General features: G+C 41.2%; 1 protein-coding gene across 1 annotated transcript in view; it reads right to left on the bottom strand.

Moving 5' to 3' along the window:
• PLXDC2 (plexin domain containing 2) overlaps positions 1 to 16,466 on the bottom strand; it is a 253,379-nt gene extending 236,913 nt beyond the window's left edge. The window contains exon 1 of the mRNA XM_068212586.1: positions 15,975 to 16,466. Coding sequence (XP_068068687.1) covers positions 15,975 to 16,083 — 109 coding nt within the window. The 5' untranslated portion in view covers positions 16,084 to 16,466. The remainder of the gene's footprint in view (positions 1 to 15,974) is intronic.
• Between the last annotated feature and the right edge of the window lie 2,286 nt (positions 16,467 to 18,752).

The raw sequence follows: 18,752 nt of genomic DNA, 5'->3' as shown, positions 1-18,752 counted from the left end.
TCAGTGGTAAATGCCCAAGATTAAGCACTTAGGGAACTGTGCAGTAAGAGTTGCAGAACTGCATGGCATTACTGTAAGTTATATTCATCTTATTCATTAAAGTTTCATATTTTCAGTTTTGTGGCGAGCATTCCAAATGTATTGTGGTCATTGCAAAACCAGACATTCCAAGCTAAATGGAGCACATGTCTCATGGAAGTTATTAAGTAAAGGATTAGAAAACTTTTAACATATTTTTTTCCTAGAAATCTACTCTAAATATTAGCACAATTGTATATCTTTCAGAAATGAGAAAATAATTAAACTCAATGGCTTGATTAAATTTCCAAACCAGATAACAATTCTTTAGAAAAAGAAACCCAAAACATCCAACTGATGCATCTAATTTATAGCAGACCTTAAAAATAAATCATACAGGTCATTAATTTTATATCACAAGAGACCTTTATATTAGATTAAATGCTCAGATGCATTTATTGAAGAAGAAAATTAACAGGTCACATTTGGCTGCCTTTTCTTGGTCATCATTTATTTGGGAACAGCTCTTTGGTGACTTGGCATATCTCTTTCAAGGTAAACTGAGGTGAGGAAGGATTCTGTCATTCTATTTTTAAACTACACCCTCTACAATCTTTCCATCAAGGAAAGAATCTCAAAAGTTATTGTGCTGGATTCCACATTCTAAAGAATATGGACCTCTTCTAATACCAGAGCTTAAATTTTGGAGTACCTCTGCTGCTGGTAGGTCCCAAAACCAAGCTCAGTTAAAATATTAAGTCATTTTTCCTGCCTGTGACTATGTAGTGTAATTTAGGGAAAGACCAGGTATGTTTTATATGTAGGCCAGAAGAAATATTAGGGAGTCACATAACTTTTCTTTTCCCTTTGCACACTGAGGCAAAGGACCTCATGCTCTTACAGAACAGCATCTGAAGGCAGCATTTGAAAAAAGGTCTTGCTATATGTAACTATGCCTGGTCTATGGCATTTCTTCAGATTTTTTTCTCTTCTAAGACTTGTAGGACCTTCATTATATCCTTCACAACGATGTAAGAGATGCTGAACGTAAACCTAGACCCTTCCAGGCCTCCACTTCCCTGCCAAATCTTTGTTCCAGGACAGTGGGGGTCTCTGCCTGTTCCTTTGGTCTTATATAACTTCCATTTCTACTTCTTGCTCACAGCATTGAAGGAAAAATTAAAAAGTAAAAAGAGGAGAAAAAGCAGAACAGAAATGGAAGGCTTTTTTGGCAAAATTATTTTTGTGGATTTTTTGGGTGTTGTTTTTGCTGTTGTAGTTGATTTGTTTGGGTTTTTTCCTTTAAAGCATATGTTAGTATTCACATGGAAACAAAACAGATTCCCTAATTTAAGAGACTGCAGCTCTGCTCAGCAGTAAGCTTGAATGCCATCTTGCAGCAACGGGGAGAGTAAAAAACCAGTCTTGGATTGCCAAATATTTAAATGGAAGTTTAAGAGCTCTTGGCGGACAGTGGAGTTCTGACAGAAATTGTAAAGATGCTATTGGCTTGTGTTTTAGTGAGTAGTTCTTGTATATTCAATTTTAAGTTTGTAGTTTCATCACTACAAAGCATACAGTGTCTGCTTTGAAGGTTAAACATGAAAACACAAATTAAAACTGTGGGATTTTTTTCATGTTTCTACACAAAATTTGCTGTGTGTGATCTTGGCAAGTCATTCAATACTCAGGTGCTTCTTTGGTAAAATGAAAAGAAATAATAACAGATATTAGATGTGGCAGTTTTATTGCTAAATTCATCAGTCTTTAAAAACAACTTTAATAACTGGTGATGATGAAACCTATGGAAAACATTATAAACAGTTATTTCAAAATTCAAATCCACCCATTCTAAATCCACAAATGGTAAGTAAAATACATTACAGCATAAATACCAAGAGAGATGGGGGGAGAAAAAGCACATGACATGATTTTAAATCATGAAATGTACATGGAAGTTTTCATTGAGTATGTAGAATGGGTGGCCATCAGATGCCAGCTGGCTGAATGAATATAAATAGCAGGAATAGGTATAGGTCACTGAACTTCCTATTAATACCTTGGCAGGTGGGTATCAAAATCCCAAATTGAGTAAGAGCAGAGATGCCTCGTTGCTGATAAAAAGAGCAACCTGAGGGAGACGGGCACCTCTGATCAGAAACATATTTTAGGATTCCTGGGAATGTTGAATATTGGAGCAATTTGCCTCAGCAAACAAAGGTAAGTGATCTACCATGTCAGTTAACATGTTAAGGAAACACAGCCCACAACTGCAGAGAGATGTGCAAGGAGAGCAGAACATGTTTTAAATTCAGCGTCTCATGTTTAATGAAGCATTAATTTGGGTTATATCTTAGTGCTTTCTGCTGGGATTTACTGCCTCAAGGATGGTCAGAGGCTACTCTGTCAAGCTACAAGTTAAACCACTATTGCCACAGTACAGCTGGAAAGATACAGGAAATTACCATAGGGCCAAGCAAACAGCCTGTAGTTTTCTTTATCACTATTATTCAATTTTTTTTCCTCATTTCCCCTCAGAAATCATGTTTACAGAACATGGAAACAACAGGACCTTTGAAGAAATGCCACAGACCAGAAGGGTCCCACTTTGCCTTCCTGGCCTTTGCTCCCCCATCCTGTGATGCCTGGCTGAAACAGGTGTTCAGTGATGAAAAAGGAAGCTCCTGAATGCCTAGAAGCATAGCCCAGCAGACCCAGACAAAAAGTCTTTTCATTCCTCATGTATTTTTTTTTTTCAAAGGCAGCCATTGATAATAGCAGTCACCTGGCAGGGAGATAAAAGTTGGGAAGCTTTCCTTCCCAGTTTACCTGTCCTATTAATTTTGAACTTAGTAACATTCCTAAAACTGTGCAACAGATACTTCCTTCTTCCTTTCTCTGATTTTCAGGAGAACAGAATCAGAGAAGGTACCTTTTTTCCTTATTTTATTTTTTTAATAATTACTTTTTAATACTGAAGAAGAAACCAAATTAGAATAGCAAATGCAGCGTTTTCCTCTAAACGGACACAGCTTCTCTATAGAGTTCTACAGAGCTTCTGAATATATCTTTTCCTATCTTCACTCTCTGGCTCCCTACAGATTTAAATTACAGAAGCAGAATATTTGTCACTGAAGTAACCTATTTTTTTAATTCACATGGATGTTTTGATCTCTCTCCCTAGACTTCCAGGCTGAATAGCCCCACAGAATTAATACGGCTGCTAAAATGTATAGAGAGAACTGAATCAGGTCTTTCATTCCTGCCCAGCAAATAGTCTTATACCTCTCACAGTCAACTCATGGACTCCTCTGCTTGCTCCTCTTTTTCCCATTTCAAGCACTTCTAAAGCCAAATGCACTTCCTTTACCCTCATATATAAGCAAACTAAATTATCATATATTATAAATAAATAATACAAATAAAAACATCAACAAAGAAACAGGCATTCAGGACCTTTCAGCCTCCAAATCCCAAATGCCTTCAAAGAGTATAATGAACAACTTTGAGGTAAGCAGTAGGTTTTCAGCAACGAGGTAAAAATCCCCCCATTCATTCATTCATTCATTCATTCTTCCTGGGAGCACACAAGCCATGCTCACTGCCTGTGGGAATGTGGCATCAAGCTGTCCTGTGAGCAAAGATCCCACACTGCAATACATCACATACACTGAGCACTGCTGAGCACACTACAGATTAGAGGCAAGGCTTTGTGGGCTGAAGACTCATTTCAAATTGGCTCAAGCTGCTCTTTTAGCAGTAAACTGTGGCTGTGTTGAAGCATCTAAGGCTAGAATATAATCTCTTTCTTTTTCCCTACATTAAATTCTACATATAAAAGGCCCTATAAACATTTTAGCAACACCTACCAGCATGTTCTAGCACAAGTCATTTTGGAGAAGGCTTCACATATGCTCTTCTCTTTAAGCACATGCTTCAGTCACATTTTCAAGTGCTGTGCCAAATTGAGGCTTGCAAGGGTAGCAACTATTTTTCTTTTTGTATTAAATTTAAATCTTTTAAATCTTTTTTCTCTTTGCCTTCTCCTGCTTTATGGCAATCCTCAAAACGTATTTGAATTCTACTTTAAAATTTCCTCAGATCTCCAAATAATAGATTATAGGAAAGAGAGGGACAACTGGCTGGCTCTACAGCTGTACCAGCATCTGTCTCAGACTCTCAGGTAGAGAGATGAAGTTAAAGCTACAGTGGATTTAATATGATCAATAAAACATAATTATGACAACAGAAAATATAACCAAATATTGGACAATCTCTCTGGCCACAAAGTTTTTAAGTTTCACTAGGAATGCTGGCTTGGTATGCACCCCCACTAGGCTGTGCCATAAAACAGCAGAATAGGGATAAAATAATGAAATTAAAATACAGGCATAGGAGGGTCAAACCGAAAGCTGAAAGAACTAATTTTATTTTACAACCTCCTCCAACTAGAGCAAACTTCTGAAGATAAAGCTGGATATAACTTCCTATCCTGAAGACTTCAGTTTATTATCTATACATCCTTTGCGATAAAAATGTGATTCACTAACATCTCTGGGTCATCCCTTGAAGCTAACAGCAATGTTTTTGTGTAAAAAGCAGAAAAATAAGCTATAAATTTGCATTCAAGAAGCCGCATGTATTAAGTGTTTACACTTAAATTTGATGTGAGCCATGTGTGCTTATTGCTTCTCAAGCTCAGGCCACATTTCAGTCCCTTGGAGAGAGATCATAAAATCTAAGTGAATATTTAGTTTGTGCATCTTCTAAATGTGTCTTCCATATCACATTAGAAAAAAAAATCCTAGTGCCCAGCTCTTAAAGAACAATGCAACGTGCATTAGAAAATGCAGTGTGCATTAACGATTAATCAACTGCTGTACAGGGAGGTCAGTGTTTTCTGCCTGCTGAAAGATCTTTTTCTCCTCAAACCATTTCAGGATCTGCAACAAGGCTGCAAAAATTATTGCCTCTGTTGTAAATGTACTGGGACTTCTGGGTAAGCTACATTCCAAAGGCCAAGATCAGATGAAAACCTAAACATCGACATCTTTTTAGTCCACTCATCTCTAGGACACCATTTGTATAGAATGATTCTGCTAAGCAAGCACTAAGCACAGTTCTAAATAAGGGAAGTTTTCCATAACTGAAGCCTAGATATGCTACTCCAAATGTTCCAAAATGTGCAGTCTGTTTGAGGTTTGCCTTGTTATTTTTTTGGTGGGTTGCTCCTCCTCCCCCTTCCTCCCATCATTCCTGCTGTCCCCCTGCTACTCCTCCCCCCACCTTTTTGGTTTTATTGTTCTTGTTGCTTTCTTCTTTTGTTTTGTTGGGTTTCCCCCCCTCAACTGATGGCTCTATTAGATCTATTACTTAAATGATAATGTAAATTTCTTTTCAAATTAGGTGGAAGGAGGGAAACACATATACTTTGCAAAATAAGAATAACATCTTTTTAAAATACAGCTTTCTTAACTTATCACTATTTCTGCAGAACAAACAAAACCCACCATCAGTGATAAAACAGAACATGCTGAAAAGCACCAGTCTGCTGATCTATCAGTTCTGTTTTCAGCCAGATATTACTCCACAGTAACCTCCAGGATGAAGTTTACTATAGCATCAGAGGCACAGCATTATACATGGATGGTGTACATACATGTGTTATAGACCATTTGTCAGTAATATTTTTCCTTAAAAGGTCATGAACGTACAGTGCCAGTAAAAGCTGCTATCATATTTATCAAGCAAAATAATAATAATTTACATCTAGCAATGATTGTTTTTTTAGGATGATAAACTTTTTGAGCAATCAAAGCATTCTGGTCAGTAGGGTTTTAACCCGAGTGCTTTGGAATTCTTTCTTCTGACTAGCAATTTCTGAATCTGGATTGTTATTTTTAAAGTTTAATTACTGGAAAAATAATTTTACAGTTTGTGGAACACCATCGTTCTCTTCTCTCCAAGAACTCAATGACAAAACCAAAACGATTTGGACACAGGCTTTTCAAGTTGTCAAAGCGCCAACAGGCAGAAATCTGACCCAGTATTTCTCTGTCTGTGTTTCAGATATGCTTGTGTTTAGGAAAAGAATTTATCACACTAGACTATAAAATGCTGCAGTTTGGGATATGTTATATAAACATCTGAGAGAAAAATCCCTCTCCTGATGCAAGCCTGAGTGAAGAAGGAGTATCAGAAATGGCAAAATCTACAACAGTCCAAGACTAAGCCTTGTGGACTCTGCACTAATCAGAACATTCAGTCAACTCTAATCTGGATTTTTTTTCCAGACAGACCGGTTACTTGATCAGAGGTCTGACTGGGATTTGAAATCTGAGATTAGGGAATTGAAGGATAAGAATGCAGAGAGAAACTACACCTGTGAATTTGAAGAAACAAGGGGAAACTCAAAAGATCTGCTATTGCAGAAAAATTCAACTCATACTTTGATACACAAACAAGGAACCCTTAATTCTGGCAAAGTTGTCACTTTTTAAAACCACCTGCTTATTCATAAAACTAGGATATTACCTGACTTCTACAAGGTCTTCCAAGAATAAGAAAACTATGAATATAAAACACATATCTATGATACTGGGAACAATCAAGCAAGCTGTAAGACAAGCATGGTCTGAAAAGAGCAGTGGAGAAGTAGAGCATACAAACTGCTTGCTGACAAGCGATGGGAATCAAAAGTCAGGGGTTCAACATCAGAGCACCTAAACAAAATTAAGAACACAAGCTGGACCCAAGCGTGCAGTACAACACAATATGAAATGGCAGAACTGCCAATCCTCAGGCACCTCAGCTGAAGTGGAGCATAATCCGTCCTCCTTTTGAACACTGTGCTGCTTTCCAGGTGTATGGGGTAAGCTCAAGAGGCTGACAAGAGACAGTGGTAGTTTCTTTCCTCCATTCAAATTGACAAGTTTTCTCTAAGAAGAGTAATTTTGCAGGTCATTCATGCTATTCTTAGAAAATGGCTCTGGATTGAATCAAAACCCGTGTTACCAACTCTGCAATCATTGTCCATGTAATTGTGCATGAAACAAAACAGGGGCTGAAAAAGCCAAGTATATTAAGTCAAAAAATAAATGGAAGAAACCAGCAAAACCAGATAAAGACCAACAAGCCTTTAAACAAAGCATGCTGGAATTCTTTTTTTTTTTTTTTGCTACTGTAGTAACTCAAACTCAATGCCCTCATTACATTTTGTGGCACATTATACTTGGGTCTGCTGCAATTTTACAATGTGCCCAAAGGTTGTTAAAGTGAAGCACATTACTGATGGCCTGTGGTGCATGGGGACATGTGGAACAGACTTCCACAACACAACTGCTTCTCATCTCAAGGAAATACTTGCTGACCTAGGTAAGAAATTGTTAGGACAACTTACTACTGTTATTATATCATTTGTGTATTGGAAAGATAGAAATGTCTCCAACAGCTTACAGGAATGGTTTGGGAAGGATAAATTCATTAACATTAGCAAAACTGAAAGCAATTATGTTATTGCTTAGTGTGATATTTGATAGGGAAAAGAACCCTTTGGGTTTCTGTGGCTGAATGTAAACATTAAAAGCTGTGTACTTCTACAGTCTACAACTGTACATTTCAGTTATTAAGTCTTGCAGAGTTTGCATAATAAACTAAAAAGCATTGCATTACACATTCTTAATACATAAAAACTTTTTTAAAAAGAACATGAATAACAGACATAACAAAAAGCAAATGGAAACCAGAACTGATGACAATCTATAATGGTGATTCATGCTAACCTTTGTATTTGAGACTACCATTTAGATCAGTGTACATATAAGTTTAAATAGGAATCAGTAATAAATTGTGTTGATATTGAGGTCAGGTTTCTGCAATACACCAAATGCTAAACTTCTAGTCCATAAATACCTTCACTGCAAGTAAAATATAAATCTATTATCTTTACAGCAGCTGCAATCTGAAAAACATGCTCTTTTAATTTTGTTGCCTCAATTTTATCTTATTAACCAGGAAGCAACCTGAATGAGAAATATGCTATAAAGTTAAAAAAACAAAACTTCCAAACCCTAGCTGGATGATCAAACAACTGTCCTTTTCAGCCATTCTCACCTTTCCTGCCATCAAATAAAAGTAAGTTTCTTTTACAAGATAAAATGGCTTGCTCTTACAGGGCTTACATAGCCAAATTCTCAACAGCAATAAGTCTCAATTAGGGATGACTAGAAAGTTAATTTCCCACCCTCATCAAAATTTTGATCTTATTCAGATTAAAAGTGAATAGTCAATGCTTGCTGTAGGAAATTAAAAATATGTAAATACACAAACATATACATGTCGAATCAAAGTGCTTTTTAACTGTGTTTATATATAATACAAAAATTCTAAGTTAAAGGTCCAAATGCAAAATTTGAAATGAGACATTTTATCATCATCAAAACAACAACCTCAAAACTACTTGTTTTGTCACTTGCCAGTGAAATACTTGACAAGAGCACATCAACTTTGACATAATTCTCCAATTTCAACTAGTTTTTTCTTTGAGTATTTTTTGACTAAACCTACATAACACCTGGTAGTATTAAACAGAATTTGGTTATATTGTTCTAAGAGGATTTATAATGCTTAAAGGTTTCAAAATACTACATTCATCCTCCTTATAATTTTACTTTCACTTCCACTACCTCTTCTGAAATGCAGTCTTTTCTGTTTTTCTCTTTTTCATATCCCTCTTGACTAGGTCTGATCCATCTGACCTAGAGCGTGTCCACATCAGCTGCTGAAACAGTGCCAGTGAGGTGGAAGCAATCTCTGAAACAAGCAGGAAGGGCAAGGAGGAGATGCAGGATGGGGCAAAAGAGGATGGACCCAGGAACTCTGAAACCTGTTCTGCCAAAGAAGTTCCTAACAGAAGGCCTTGGGTTTCTATCTTGGGGGTCTGAGATTGAATTGCAAATGCACACTGTTTTGCTTGCAAATTCAAACGGAGAGTCCTTTTAACCCACACAGGAAAGCAGAAACATGCAGCTGGAGAATATCATGGAGCAACTACCACAAGAAAGACTCATGCCTGCTCCCAGTTCTCTATGGAGGCCAAGACTACATTTTCCAATGGATTTTTAGTTCAGCTGCTGACTCATAAAAGAAGAATCTGAATAGTGATGAACAAACCTTAACCCTTCAGAAAACGCTGACTTTCCAATGGATGATACTTGCCTTTTAAAACTAGCCTAGCAGCAACTCCTGTGAGAAGAAAAGATGCAATTATTCAGCAGAGATGCAGTTTGCAAATTACAACTAAAGGGAAAAAAAAAGGGTAATGCATGAAGAGAAGAAAAAATTAAATACAACTCTAAGGGCTTATTACTGGGTAACCACTGCATCCTATTCTGCTACTAAATGCAGCTGAAACTATCAAGAGAATGTGCCCTATGACAGCAGTTAAGGAAAGCTGCAGTAAATACAATAAATGGCATTGCATCCCTGAAACATAAGCAGCCCTTTGACACAGTTCAATTACATCTGTAAAGCAAAGGAATGGAGATCCTAGCATCAACTCTGACACAACATATATTTGAAACACTTCCAGAGAAAGGTTAAATTGAAAGGTTTATATATTCCCTTTTGTGGAACTCTTCCTATTCATGTCAAGGATTGTTCACTGAAGAAAATGGCATGAGATAAGTGATTCTGCCTAAAGACCAAAAAAGTCACTATGAGAATATCTTAAAAAAAACCTAGACAGCGCTCATATTAAAAGGTAAAAGTTCTAAACAAGTAAGAACAAAATCTGATTTTCAAAGCTTTGTTTCATGACATAAGAACACTAACTACAGCAGAATTTTAAATGTCCTTAACTCGTCTACAGCCACAGAAAGTGTATGGTGAAATCACATTAAAGCCATATATATCATTGGAAATGAGAGACAGAGGCCTCAAGCTAAGCGAGCACTGGAATTCATGCTAGTATTTTATCTAGCTGCTGAGCTCAAGGCGAGTCCCTGTGTACTTAAAACTATCCACACAGAATGATTCCAGATAGCTGGGTGATACCTAGAAAGGTCACATTGTCCAGCCATTTGCTCCAAGGCAGGAACAGCTTCCTTTTTTGATGGAATGACATTTTGGACATATGTTTATCTAACCTGTTTCAGTGATGAAGCATACTCATAGATAATCTTTTCCTCTAGCCTTATCCTATAGGAGTCTGCCTTACTGCAGTTTCAGTCATTAGTTGCTGCTGAAGACAAGTTCCTCCTCTGTGGAAGCCTTTTACACACCTTAAGATTGTTACCATGTCATCTCTTAGTTTTATTCTCTATAGCAGTGCTCTTTCCTTTTTTCTTCACATGACAGTCTTCAATTAGTCCATATATTTCTTAAAGTGCAGTGCTTGAAACCGAAGAAAATATAACTCTTGGGCTCTTACCATGGTTGAGTAGAGCACAGGTGTCATTCCTGTGATGTCTTGTACCTACCTTCATATCAATCCTTACGTTTCTCTTGATGGATCACCCATCAAAATGCTACTTTTGAAACTGCATGTTCAACTCAAGCACCATGCCTGACCCTGCATCTGGTCTCAGAACCTGCTCCATTTGCCTGTTTCAGAAGGTTGGGTCAAATCTCAAATCCAACCCAGAAACACATTCCAACACACTGTCCTTTGGTTGAGGGACATGAACAGGTTACACAGGCTCTTTCAAACCCAAACACTTAGCACAACTGATTGCTCAATGCTGACTGCAAGGAGTGCTAACTGAAATTAAGTTTATTGCTTGGATGAAAAAAAAGAGAAGAGGAGAAAGCGGAGGAAGTGTTCCACGAAGAGACACAGCACTCAGAGACGTTACTTCAGGGCAATGTTTTATGCTCATTTGTGAGAAGCCACAACCAAAAAACAATCCTCATGTGTACTTAGCATGGCCTCTCTGCAAACTTCTCCATAGAAAGCAAACTCATAGGTTCTTCTTGTTCCTGCTGTGATTATGCAATTCTCCAGTTTAGTAAATACAGCATCTGCCAATTGCACCGCATTAACACTCCCAGCTCAGCCCTCATCAAACCTAAAAGCTGGATATAATTCCACACTGCTGGCAAGCTTGCAACATTTCCTTGTACTGGATCGTAAGTGCTCCCATCAAATTACCTTTGTTCCCTCTGTAGAGAGTCCTCAGGAGAGATTACTTTAACCATGACCACCTTAAATTCCACTGGTATTCATTTTTCTTAGGAAGCATGAACCACAGTGGGAATGCAAAATACCAGTGACCCCAGCTGTGTTCTCAGACTAACAGACTGCAGCCTTGGTAAGTTTAGAAACTGGGGATGTTACAGAGATTTCTTTATTCCAGGGCTTTTAGAGTTACAAGCAACAGAACCATGCAGTAATTCACACAGTCCAATGAAACCACGGTGACTTTTATAAAAAGCAGGGTCAAATGATGCTTTTATTTTTTATTATTTTAATATGAAATTTTTATCACTTTTGTGGAGAAAAACCAGTAGGATTCAACAGAGCATGTCATAGCTGTATTTGGCATACTTCAAAGCAAAGCAACTTTCCAGGCACCACTGCATAGTGCATAGGCACTACTGCATAGTAGTCCTGCAGGAAAGACAAGTTTCAGGTCCAAAGCTCCATCTCCTGAGGTCTGTGCAGGTGTGGGAACCTGCAGCCCTGCTCCACCAAAATTTGCCAAAAAGTCCTTAATGAAAAATACTAAGGTCTGTGACTATTCTCCTCAGGAAGTCTCTCATCACCTGACATTATGCATTTCTTCATCTACCTCCTTCATGGTCTCAGGAGTCTCTTCCTTGAAAGGAAACAGCCCTTCTAAACTGTATTTTTTTTAGAGTAATCTGGTATTCAGTAAGGCAGTAGATGTCACAAGATTTTGCTCTAAATGACCTGTATGTGTTGCTAATAAATTTTTCACCAGACAAAAAACTATTCCAAATTATAAAGACCTTTTCTTCATTCAACAACATTTGTTTACAGTGTAGAGAGATAGTTCTCCTGTTATTTATCATCAGCTCCAAGTTACATGTCAGACAAAACCTAACATCTGAGTCAAGTATTTGCTGGAGTTTAGGTGCCTGAATGAGGATATAAACTCTTAACAGGAATATTCAGAGCCAAACAAAAACACTTTTTCCCCAAAGGATTTTTAAACTTTCAATGAACTATGAGTATTGATCTTACTGTGGAAATGAGTTTCTATAAAACTGAATTTAAGATCTAAGTCAACTTCACTATAGTCTTAATTTACCCACTATTTACTAGCAGTATTTCAAACCACTCATTCAGAGGAAATGACAAAGACAAAAAGCACAAAAAAAGAGGAAGAAGCAGTATGAAAGTTGAAAAAAAGAGATGACTATGTCAGAGAGAAATCTTGGTAAAATATATATGATATGCAAATAGGAGTTGCTCTCAAATGTCACTAGGATTCTCTAACCCAATAGTCCTTGCTAACATAGCAAGTACACACAAAAAACCCCAAAAAAAAAAAAAAAACAAAAAAACAAAAAAACCCCACAACTCCACAACTTAAATCTTAAATGCAAACAGAGAAAATATACCTGATATACATGTTGTCTTATCTTGTATTTCTTTTGCTACTTCTAAGATAAAAACCAAAGTTCCTAAAATACAATGATGAAAGTTTGGTCTCAAGTATGGAATTTTTTTTAAACAGAGTAAAATTCAGGCAATATCAAAATGTTACTATTTCAGAAGTAAATAAATGATAGGTAAACACTCCTTAATAGCAGTTTATCCTATAAAAATAATTTTACCCCCCTCTGAATGCTGATGTCTGGAGACAGCAGAAGTCCAATGAATATAAATTACATCAGGATTCTGGAACATACTTTGACATATTGTAATAAAAATTACAATAACAACCTCCTAATTCTGACTGATGACATTTGCAAAAGAATGTAACACTTTCAAGACTTTATGGCAACACTTCAACAGTGAGCCTTCACTTACACAACTGGAAGCCTTAATTTTTTGTGAGCTTTCAAGAGGCCGTCTGTTTCACTTCACTTAATTAATGTCATATTCAGTTTCACTACTGTAAAACACACATACATGCAAACATCACGTTTAATACCCTCCATCCTGGATTTTTAGCATTTTTGTCATCAAAAGGGAAGTTCTGCGCAGGCCCAGGGGCGGAGGGATGGAGGGATGGATGGATGGAGGGATGGATGGATGGAGGGATGGATGGATGGATGGATGGATGGATGGATGGATGGATGGATGGATGGATGGATGGATGGATGGATGGATGGATGGATGGATGGATGGATGGATGGAGGGATGGAGGGATGGATGGATGGAGGGAGCCGGGCCGTGCGCAGCCGCCGCTGCGCCCTCTGGCGGGGACAGCCCCACTCCGGCCAGCGCAGCCTGGCACAAAATCTGGGTTTAGAAACCCCCAAGGGCAGCCAGGTAAATTCCGGCATGCCTAGAAAATTATTTCACTTGAATTGGTCCGACTTGATTTTCTGCGGTAAGATAATTCTAACGAGCTGGCAAAAAAAGCCTTTGCATTTTTTTCCCATGCCTGCTGAAATCAGAGTGTATCCCTCTGGTAGCATCCTCAGAAATCCTCCCTGGCTCCAGCTCTGCCAGGGCTTGCTGTATGTTTCCATTTCTTGATACTGTTATTCCATTCATTTTCAATAAGGGGTTTTGTTATTGAGTATTTGACAAAAAGGTAAAAACAGCGTCCCCTTAAGAATTTGCAGCTACCTCAAATATTTATTCTTTAATTATTTAAAGGTTTTATCTGAGCTGATCCAAAGGGATAAAGTAGATTCTAAATGAAGTAAAATTTTGAAACATCACTTTTTTCATTTTGACTCACAAAACTTGAAGTTGAAATTCTGGCTTTATATATTTTTTCTCTTCTCACTGATTAGACGCAGTCTGTCATTGCCTCTTTTTTTTTCCCAAATAGCTACAGCATTACAAACAAACAAACAAAAAAGGAAATAAACTTCAGATTTTGAAAATTATATTTAAATATTACTTTAATCATACAGATTTTTAAAAATCGAGAACTATGGAAAAGATGCCAAAGTTATAAAGATCTAGATGTCAAAACTGACTTCAGATTGCCCATCTTGCTACTTGAAGAAAATAACTACTTGCGATATTTTCTTCAGAATGTATTAAATATCAAAATAATACCTGCCTTCTTATAAAGTCCTTCCTACTTCATATCACATTCACGAAGACACAAGACATTATTAAATGATTTGTGAATAAGCAATCCACTGGTAAACCTTCTATTTAGCACCTCCTGGTACAGACATTGATGATTACTCCAACTTAATAGCCTAAATGTGTGGTGTTTATTTGCCCACTGATATATTATACTTCATTTAGTCAGCACTAGTATCTTAATGGCTGCATACATTGGCTGAAAGATAATAAACTTTGTGAGTTCAGTCCACTACCACACAAGATTGCAATTCTCTTTTTCTAATATCATCACTACACTTTTTCCCCCCTTACAACTAACATTTACAAATACCAACATTTGTTGCCTACAGCCCTGAGTGTAGCAACATGGGGTTTGCAGCAGTACATGACAACTCTCCTCTTGGCTTTTCCCTTTGGCCCCAAGTGACATGTGAGCCCCAGCAACCTGCTGAGCTATCCCGTCGTTTAGCAATTCCAAAACTCAGTGGTAGGCCCCTGCCCGGGAAACTCCTGCTCTGTCTAGCGCATAATCTCACTGGACATTTAAAAAAACTACCCAGTCTCTTGTTCGGGTCAGTCACACGGTGACCACAGAACTTTTCACACTTGTATCAAACCTTTAAGTAAAGGAGGAAAGGGCAGTTCTGTTGCACCAGGGAAGCCAGTAGGAATGTGTCATCTAAAAATATTCTAGCTGGTATTTCGAATACACAGGCACAGCTTTTGAAAATACCTGTAAGCCAGAATCTGCTGCAGAAAGGTCCCCTGACACACAAACCCCATGACCTTTCTCACCATCCACAAATGTGCCAGGATTTCCCTTAGCAGCTTTCCCCTCCACAGCACAGGAATGCAGGATACAGAAGGCTTTAGTGATCCAAAGGGAGCCCCATACTGTGGGAAACAGTGACCCAAGAGAAAGCACTACAGGTGCCGTGTGTCATGCATTATTAACAGGTGTCTCCGAGAAGGACTGACAAGAGGACCCTGACACTTCACAAGCAAAGTTAGTCAACAGAGCCTCTCGCTCCTAACGAATAGGTCCCACAGCGCCTGAGGCTTCTTCCTTTATCTTTCTCCTTCTCTCAACCCCCAGTTTCCAGGGAAGGCTGCAAGCTACTGACTTCCGCGGGGGAGGAGAGTGCCCGCTAGCTCTCCCAGGCAGGATCTGCAGGGAAACTTTGCCATCCCTCCACGGCTCGCTGCCGGGAGAGCTGGGGGGCCCCGGCGCGGGAGGGCGGGCGCGGGAGGCTGCGGGGGCGCCTCTTCCCGGGGCTCCGGGGGCTCCGTCCCTCCCTTCCCGGTTCTCGAGATGAGCCCCTGACGTCTCGTACATGGCTGGGAAGGAGGCTCCGGGGACCCCGCGGAGGGGCTGGGGAGGGGAACAGCACCGGCTCCCAGTGATCGCGGGGCAGATTCATTAAAGGAGGAAAGTCCCGAATTCTCATTAAAATAAGAAATGAAGTCATAGAGAGCTCTTTCTGGAGAAGCCAGGGTAGGGAAGGATGAGAAGCCGGGACCCCGGGCCTCTCTCGGGAGAAGGGGGAGCCAGCTCCGAACGGCGTTTGCCCTCTCCGGGTACGCGGCCCGTGGAGCGGCCGGCAGAGCCCACACCGCGGGAGGCTGCGGAGCCGCCCGGCCCCCGACCCTGGCCCGACCCCGCCCCGGCCGCGCTGCCCCCGGCTCCGCGGAGAACCCGGGCCGGCCCCGCCCGGCAGGTACCGGCCTCGCTTACCGCGGCTCTGCCTCGGCGTCTCCCCGCCGGCAAGCTGGCAGCGCTCGCTCAGGCACTGGAAAAGTAATAGAAATCCGGCGGCTAGTTTGCTTCTCCGCAGCCTCGCCATAGCACGGAGCCTGCCGAGACAACTCTCCGGGTGCGGGGTGCGCGCCGCTCCTCGTCGGTGGTGGGGAAGTCCGGGGGGCGGCGGAGAGCAGCCCTAGCAGGCGCCGAGCCGCCCTGTCCTCGGAGCAGCGCTCATACAGTGGGGCGGCAGGGACGAGCCGCTGGGGCTGAAGGCGCTGGACCGGGTCTGGGGGGCGCTGGAAGGAGGTGGTGGGGGGGGCTCCGTCCCCCTAACTCGTGCGGCCGCGCCGCTCTCAGTCCAGCGGCATCACCGCTAAGGGAAAACAAGCCCAGCCTCGCTGCGAAGTGCCAAACTCTTCCCTCCTCGCAGCCTGCTGATAAATTTTAGGAGAGCCACTGAGATCCTCCCTTCCTGGCTTGCCCCCACCCAGCTCCCTTCCCCCGCAGGGTGAGACAGGATGCCTGAGGGACGGAGCCTCTCCTCGGTGTACCGCTACCGACTAAACCCCTCCGAGGGAAACCAGCGGGGAAACGTTCCAGCCGGAGCCAGCGGACCGGCCCCGAGTACGGGGGGAGCAGGACCCGGAGGGCGGGCGGATGCGCCGCGGGAGAGGATGTGCGGGCGGCGGGGAGGCAGGCGGGGACGGACGAACAAGTTCTCTCTCTCTTTCGGGGCGGTTTCCGCGGCCGCCGCGCTGGTGCGGGGCCGAGGGCAGCGGCGCGGGGCGGGCGCTCCCCCGGCCCGCAGCGCACCCGCGCTGCCGCCGCCGCGCAAGTGCGGGCAGGGGGCTCGCCTGAGGCCGGTCCCGGCCGCCACCTCGCTCTGCCCCCCGCCCCCTCCGCAGAGCGCGGTGGGGCGCAGGCGCCGGGGCTTCCCCGAGTCTGCCGGTGGGGCCGCGCTCCGCACGGCCGTCCCGGGAGGCGCGGCCGGGCCGGGCACCTGGCCCCGGCACGGCTCCCGAGCGGGGTGGGTCGCTGCCCTGAGCGCCGGCAGCCTGCGCTGCACGGCGAGGGCGGGGGGAGGACGGCGGGCGGCACGGAGACCGTCGGGCCCAGCCGGAGCTCCGCGGGACGGGGCGAGCCCGGCCCAACGCCGCCTGCTTGTTCAAAAGTTGCTGTGTAAACGTGCGTCCGTTTCGCGGATGACAACTGCAATAACGCCCAAACCCCTTGAATCCCGTTCCCCGCTCCCCCTCTTCCCCAGAATTTCCCTGTCTTTTCGGATAAAGCAGACTCACGTCACACACACAAACACACTCCTCCACCCCCCCACCCCCCTTATTTTCTGTTTCTTTTCGCAAAGCAAAGAGTTGTTTATGTACACTCATCACTTCAAAAGTGCAATGACTGGGAGGGTTCTCCCCTTCAAAAAAATTATCTTCATGCTTGATTAAACGCACCGTGAATAATGGCATTCCCTACATTAATCTGTGAACGACGGCACGGAGACAGAAGCGAGCAGGGGGCACATCAATCAAACCCAGACAAGCGAAAGGGGCACCGGGGACCGGGCGACGGCTTTTTACCGGTTCAGCAAACTGTGGAGCTGGTGATCAGCTGAGCAACATGTAGAGAACCATGAATGCACCAGCCTCTCAGCACTTGCTACCAAATAATTAAATTAATTAGGGCGACAATTAAATTAATCAAATAAATAGGTCTATGGAATGTCAAACACAGCAGATAACTAGTAGTTAATCACAAAAGAACAACCAGTAACAAGACCATGTTTTTCTTTAATTTGCTGCTGCTCCTGAGATTAAGGTCCATTGTAATTGTCTTGCTCTTTAATCATTGATGTGTTTATGTGTAAATCAAAGCATAACACCCCTGGGTTTAAGAAGTATACTTGAAGTATAAGCAGAAATTTTCTAAATGTTTTCAATGTATATTGAAATATAATACTGGAGGGTATTATCAATAATATTTATATTTGAGTTTATAGTGGGCCTTTCTAGTTTCAAGCTTATTGCACATACCCTTAAACAAAACAAAGAGCAGTCCAAGTATTGCTAAAAATAACTGCAAAAATATATTCTATATTCTCTGTATAAGAGAAAATAATACTGGAGATTTTATGCATCAGGAATGAAATCCTGGCCTTGGTGAAATCTGTGAGGATTCAGGGAGTGTTACTACCTTGTATGCTGGGTAATCTGGATTCTGCCATAGATTTTTGTCCAGATTTGGTCAAATTAGTAGTAAAGCTATTGCGGCTTCTTAAACAAAATGTAAGACAGAGGTTTCTTCATGCTATTGGAATACATTTTTCCTTGGCAGTTGGTCAGGTTGCTCAGATTACCCAAAATATTGCTGAAGTTGCTGAGAAGATTGTTGAGCTTTTGGCCTTTACTGGAAAGGGGTACAGAGAGAGGCTTAAAGAAGGGCTGACCACTCTTTCAGCTGTTTTTCAGCAAAACTAGTAGCTGAGAATAAGAACAATAAGGTCTGTAAAACCTTCACAATCTGTTTTCATCTTCTTTTAACCTTTTTTAAAAAATAATAATAAAGATGAGATTATTTTAAAGTTATAGTAAATCTTAAAATACAAAAGATTTGAATTATTTGAGAAAAAAGTTTGCATGTTGCTAAAATAAATAATTCATCAAGCCCCTTATGTATAGTATAGAGAAGCCTAAATGAGGGCAAATAAATTTTTTTTCATTTGTTCTTTCCTTCTCAGTCCTATAGTTTCAGATTTAAATTCTT

This window comes from Anomalospiza imberbis, chromosome 1 (assembly GCF_031753505.1).
Source record: "Anomalospiza imberbis isolate Cuckoo-Finch-1a 21T00152 chromosome 1, ASM3175350v1, whole genome shotgun sequence".
NCBI classification, from domain to species: domain Eukaryota; kingdom Metazoa; phylum Chordata; class Aves; order Passeriformes; family Viduidae; genus Anomalospiza; species Anomalospiza imberbis.
Note: the sequence above shows the minus strand (reverse complement) of the source record. Positions and strands in the feature narration are given on the sequence as shown.